Raw genomic sequence first — 6,549 nt, 5'->3', positions numbered from 1 at the left:
GCGATTTAATTTATATGGTCGCAATTTACGATTTCCTTCGCTTGTCTTTTATAAAAGTTTAATTCTCTTGTGTTCTCTTCTCCAGTTTTTTTTTTCTTCTGTGTTGTCCCTTTTGTGTTGGATTGAGGATCCTGGCCATCCGGCAGACGAATACCGGCAAGAAATTGGTACCAACGCCATGACACGATAATAGAGCTACCACGCTATACCTCCCGGATGAGCTGCAGAGAACCCTAAACCCAATCCTTACCATGTCCTTCCCTTTCAAAATTGTGACCATTAACCTCGAGTTGCCACGAGTACCCTGGCTCCATCCCATGCTAACTTTGGCAATGAAAAAGTAAACAAATTGTAAATAGTACAAAAATGAACTTCGGCTCCGTAAAGCGTTACACGCATTTGAGCCCCAAATAAACGAACTAGTTAAAAAAAAAAAAAAGAAGAAAAACAAATAGAAGTGGCTTAGCTTAGTTTAGAATTACCACACACCTTCTTCTTCTTGGCATTAACGCCCTCACTGGGACAGAGCCTGCTTCTCAGCTTAGTATTCTTATTAGTACTTCTACAGTTAGTAACTGAGAGCTTTCTTTGCCAAAGTTGCCATTTTCGCATTCGTATATCGTGTGGCAAGTACGATGACAGTCTATGCCCAGGGAAGTCTAGGAAATTTCCATTACGAAAAGATCCTGGACCGACCGGGAATCGAACCCAGACTCCTTCTGCATGGGTTTGATTTGTAGCCGCGGGCTCTAACCACTCGGCTAAGGCGTCATTCCTAGGGGGTGGAGTAGGCTCAAGCGTTACGGCTCGTATAAAATTTTATTATTTTTTTTCATACCAAAAGCGTTACGAGGGGGAGGGGGTCGAAAATTTTCAATTTTAGCGTTACGTAATAAATGGATGCTGCCTAAGGAAGGCCCAGCAATTATTGGCCCAGAAGTATTAGGCCAGCGGTTTTCAAATCGTGCTCCGCGGAGCACCTGGTGCTCCGCGAAACCTTGGCAGGTGCTCTGCAACAGTTTTTACTTGAAACATCTTAACTTATTATTTTAAAATACGCTTTTTGATATACTAGATCAAGCCACATCTAGAATTTTCAAGAGTATAAATTCAAAGAACAAAACGACCGATCGCGCTGTAACTTTGACCGATTACCAACTCGTTGGTTTCGACGAATCTATAGAATCATTTATTTAGTTGTGCACTTCATATATAGAATTAAAGTGATACATTTTCACATCGATATATAGAATGATACTTGAGATTTGCTTCTTCAAATGGATAGAGTGATTACAATGATTTCCCGTGCAGTCTGTTCTGTTCTCTAGATTTGTGCACTAGAAAATATTTTACGAGAACTTTCAGCTTTCAGACCAACAATTATGTAATTGGGATGTCAAAATATTGTGTCGTTGAAAATTTTCTGATACATTTTGTATTTCACAATTTCAGCTGGAAAATTAAGCTTTCTTGAATTTAATATGGAAAGCAATCATTAAAACTAAAGAAATCAAATTTTCCCGATGTAATGAAGCATTTAGGGTGTTGTTGGGATGCCTATCTTTGTCTAAGATCTGACACCGTGATACAAAATCAGAAATATTTCACAAGTTTCATCAATATGATGAATGTTTTCGAGAGTGCTGAATTTGTGATCAACCATTCAGACACATTGATAAAGACTTGAAAAATAAATATTTTGCTCCAGAAACTCGCTCAGCTGTTCGATCTCGGCAAATATCCTAATCAAAGACATTCGTTTTCAAGGTATGAATTTTGAAACATTTAACGAAAAACCTAATAGTTTCAATTAGATGCCTAATTGTCACTGTTTAATCATGAAATTAAAAATTTTGCTCATTCAAAAAAATCAAATATCTTAAAAAAAGGATTAGAATTTAAAAATAAGATCAAAATTGATGAAAGATTGACCATCATAAATCTTTTTAGGCGGTTTTTGCAAGAATTGTAAAGTTGATTTAAGCGTGTAAAAAATCCAGATTTCAAACAGAATTATTATGCAGAACAAGTGCTCCGCGCAACAAATTTATCTCAAAAAGAGCTCCGCGAGCCAAGAAGGCTGAAAACCCCTGTATTAGGCAATACATGGAGAAATCCAATTCAGACCCTGTTCTAAATCGGCTATCAAGTATTTATTAACACTGGTATTACAGCGAATATTGTGTGTATTGTCTTTCTATCTATCGTCTGGCTCGGATTTTTCCTAATGAATTTGACGCTTTTCATATTACTGACCGGATTCACAATGATTTATTATATCCCAAAAAATTAACCCTTCTTTGGTCGAACATTCAATTGCACTATAATGCACAAAACCAGTTGATTTTTCACTTTTCCGTTGATTTCGACCTCCCAGTAGGTGGTACCGCTCCCCGGCATGTATCTGTAACGAACGGAAAAATTGCACAATTTGTACTTTTCACCACCTTTTTCCAAAATCACACTTACTTCACCAAATCATCATCAACCAGCGTTTCCCCGTACGTATAGTTACCCTTCCGGAAGGGACACTCCGGTTTGGGGCTGATGCTCTTCAGGTACTTCATCCACATCATGTCTCCCCCCAGACGTAGCAGCATGCACTGGTTCGAATTGGCAATGTTGTTCAAGTGGGGCCGACAGCTTGCCGAAGACCGGAAATCGTCGCACTTCTTAACCGTCGCCGAAACGTCCCACCCGTTGGGAAAGTCCTCCCGAAACTCGATGGTTCCGCTGACGGCATTGTTGGTAGCGTTGTACGGTCCAATGCGCATATCCGGCACAAAGATGGGAAGATGCTTCTGACCCGGACATTGGCCGACCCGATGGACAACCAGCTTCTTTTTACCAACGTTGCTGAGGGTGGCCGATAGGCCGAACAGATTCTGACCGATGACCAGCGGTGGCAGGGCCGTCAGCAGCAGCAGCAACCCAATTGGCACCGATGGTTTTTCCGAGCCGATCATGATCGAAGTGACTGCTGGAGAAGGTGGATGGGGCGAATTTAAAACATGTTGGCCACGAGTGACACGGAAATGGGGTGCATTTATTTCAGTGGTTCCCAAAGAGGGAACTTGGGAGATATCAGCCCCAGAATTGATATTGAAGAAGGGCAGCCGGGATTCGAGTTCAGACACTAGTAGCATGGCTTTGCTTTATAACCGCGTACGTTACCATTAGACCAAGAAAGGTCCTGTTCAGTAGGGTTCTTTGAAAAACCTAGAGAAATTTGTAGTATAATTCTTCAATCTCTCCAGAATTTGAATTACCGTTAGTCTATACACTTCTGGGGTTCATTCCATAGGTTTTCCATGTTGGGAACTACTGCTTTCGATCTGCGCGGTCCCGCTCACGCATATGGTTTCGGAAATGGTCCATATAATTGAAACGCTTTGGGTGTTTGTTTTATCACAGATTTTATTACCAAAAATTTAATGAAAAAAGTTCAGTTTTGCGCTTCAGCTAGAGGGTCGCTTTCATAATGTAACTTTGAGGATTAAGTTGACTCCGCTTCTTCCTTTCCGCTTCAGCGCTCTTCGCGCCTGTTTTTTCTTCTCCTATTTGCTTATCAGTTAGTTATTAATTACGCTGTAATGATTTATTTGTTTGTTTGTTTGTTCAGCAGCTGATAGATTTGATTCAAAATATTCAAGCAACTACTACGCCGGTGTGACGACTCAGAGTCACACACACATGGGATGGCGGGGAGAAAAATCGATGCATTTTCAGCTTATTTATTCAGGTTTTGCGTATGACTGCGGAAAAAGTTTGTTATAAATTTCGAGAAAAAATTGAATCGAGTCACTTTGAGTGTTTTTCAAGTTTTACAACTGCAGAAAACTTTCATCCGATTCTTCTTTTATTTTGCTATTTTTTAGTGATTGGCGAGTTATTTTTACAAGAGTTGATTTGAATTCGTTTCCTTTTGGATGCGCTTATGAGCATTTCTTCCTAACGATTTTTTTTTCTTTCCGCAAATGTAGTAATCAAGTAGTAACAACAATCAACTTCGAACTAAATGTAACATTGGATGCGTTACGTGTAATAAGCAGAATATTTTACTAGTTAAATAGATTTCTTTTCATTTAGCTAAATTCAACAACGGAATGCAACAATATTTAATTATAAGGTAACTAAAGTGTAGCTTATTTTCTTGTTTGAAGAGCTTCGAATTTCATACCATTTCGTGATCCTTCTAAAATTCTTACTCAAATCGTTCTAGAAATCTGAATATGCTGCTATTAGATCATTGATACTGTTGTGATATTTAATTTGGAGTTTAACACTAATATGCATAGACCAGTGCAATGTAATCGATTTTGGTGGTCATGCCGCAATCTTCCAAACATGAGTTGAAATATTTTTTAATAGACTCTCGGAATCTCACAAAAAGGATGTTGCTAAACCTAAGAAGTAGTATAAAGAGTTTTTGGAAGGTTGCTGAAAAATCGTTATCTCCAATAGACTTCGTAGGCATCGAAGTTCAAGAGTTTCTACTCAATCTATTTGGTATCTACATGAAATTGTTTCATACGAAGGTTTCGTCATCGTATTCAGCTGTAAGGTTTTCCCGAGATGGATAGTCGATCTGTAAACCTAGATATTGGATGTGTTAACCCGTATCGGCCTAAACTGGGAGGGAGAAACAGATACGGAATTTCTGTACGTCAAAGTGAGCCCGGCTCACAGTGACAGCTCTTAATTAATGAACAAACATGATAAAAGCGCCTAATAAATTAAAATAGTTATTTAATTTGCGTTTATCCAACTCGGCGAACCTCGTTTCCTAGTACGAAAAATTTCGTTTAAGCTGGATTATTTCCAAAAAAAAAACAAGCAAACATTTCAACAGAAACTACGTGGGCGTACATCCATATCCATATATCATTTCAGAATTATTCAATCGTGTAGGCTGCGACATAGTAGTATCTACGAATGTCACAAATCTATTCGTTCACATCATACATACTCATATTCCCTTCTGAAGGACAGAACAGGTGCGTACAATAGCGGGTTCTGCTGCCACCTCTATGAATGCTGGACGATCCGTTCCCAAACAAGTATTGTCAGATCGGTTTGAAAATGCAGTTCGCCTGAAATGGATTTTTCTCGTAAGCCATGCGAGATACCCTTTTTCGGAAGTAGGGCGTGTTAGAGTGCATCCGGATGCGAATCGAATGCACCACTTCCGAAGTTAGGTATCTCGAATAGATTCTGAGAAAAATCTAACTTCAGCGAGAAACTTATTCTAACTTTTTATCGCGCCGACAATATCATCAGACTTTTATCTGGATCGCACGTCACATATAAAATCAGATGCTATGGCAGAATAGATTGGGGTATTTGGCTGACGCCTTCCAAACAGTACCGAAAAGTGCTACTTTTTAGCACCGAAAACAGTGCTGAAAAGTAGCACTTTCAGCATTTGTTTTTTTTTTGTAGGAAATGCAGGCCATTATGTAGTGCATCTTATCAATGAAAAGTTTATTGATTTGATACGGAATCGCAAATAATAGTTTACGGAACAAGTTGCAGTTGAGTCGTAATTACGACGAGTGCTGTAAAAAAACGAGTTACGTACAACATTGTTTGCAATTTCGTAGAGGACCACTTGAGGGTATCAGAAATTGTATCGGAATGCAATCACCATTATTCTGCAATTTATGAAAAATTGTTGTGTTATGATTCATTACGCAACTCAAAACAGTTGCGTAATGAGAAAGCGTTGCGTAATGAATCATTACAGCACTGATTTCAGTTGCGTAATGACTATTCCCGCACTGCATACTTCAGTGCAGGAAAGTAGGCCTTTTCATGACAGATTGGCGTGATGAAAAACAGCCTATTACGATGAGGAATTGCAAAAACATATTTTCGCATTTCATCAATCGTGACAAAAATTTAATGAGAATCAATTTACACTTATTCAAAAGCAATGTCACGAGTGAAACTTTTATTCTGATTGAATATAAACCATTAGAATACGCATCTTTTTACTTTTTCCAATAAAAAAGCGTGAATCAATTCACGCTTATTTAAAAGTAATGTCACGAGAGAACCTTTTATTCTGATTGAATATAAAATATTAAAATACGCATCTATATATTTCTTTTACAAAAAAAAAAAAAAAAAAATAAAATGCATAGAAAACTATGGTCCTTTTTCCATATTTTTCCGAAAACATCGAATGTATACAACAAAAAAACTAGCGATTTCAATCAAGTCTGCCTTGATTGTTTTTGGCAAGTTGGAGTTATCTTGCAGTTTGAAAAAAAAACTATGTTTTATATTTCGTGTGTAGTCACACACGTCAAGTTATCTTTATTTGCTTGCAATGACAATCTAATTTACATAAATAATTAAGATTTGCTATTCAACATTATAATTGAAGAGTTTTGCACCGTTTAGAATGTACCGGATGTGGCCAATCGGGCTTAATTACCGGTAGAATCGGCTATAGATTTGTTGGATACTAAGGCTGTGAACGTTTCACCAATTCGTTTAACTTTTAGTTAAAATTTGACAGCTCGATAGTTATTTCCCCTCCGG

The 6,549-nt window shown here is 38.1% G+C and overlaps 1 protein-coding gene across 1 annotated transcript; it reads right to left on the bottom strand.

Moving 5' to 3' along the window:
• Nucleotides 1-2,134: 2,134 nt before the first annotated feature.
• On the bottom strand, nt 2,135-2,968 carry LOC5567754. The gene is made up of 2 exons (XM_001657598.2): nt 2,470-2,968; nt 2,135-2,404 (listed from the first exon to the last, which is right to left on the bottom strand). Exons 1-2 carry the CDS (start codon nt 2,964-2,966, stop codon nt 2,290-2,292), a joined length of 612 nt encoding a protein of 203 aa, XP_001657648.1. The 5' UTR covers nt 2,967-2,968; the 3' UTR covers nt 2,135-2,289.
• Nucleotides 2,969-6,549: the final 3,581 nt, after the last annotated feature.

Source organism: Aedes aegypti, chromosome 2 (genome assembly GCF_002204515.2).
Source record: "Aedes aegypti strain LVP_AGWG chromosome 2, AaegL5.0 Primary Assembly, whole genome shotgun sequence".
In the NCBI taxonomy this organism is placed as follows: domain Eukaryota; kingdom Metazoa; phylum Arthropoda; class Insecta; order Diptera; family Culicidae; genus Aedes; species Aedes aegypti.
The sequence above is the reverse complement of the archived record's forward strand: the minus strand, read 5'-3'. Positions and strand labels throughout refer to the sequence as shown.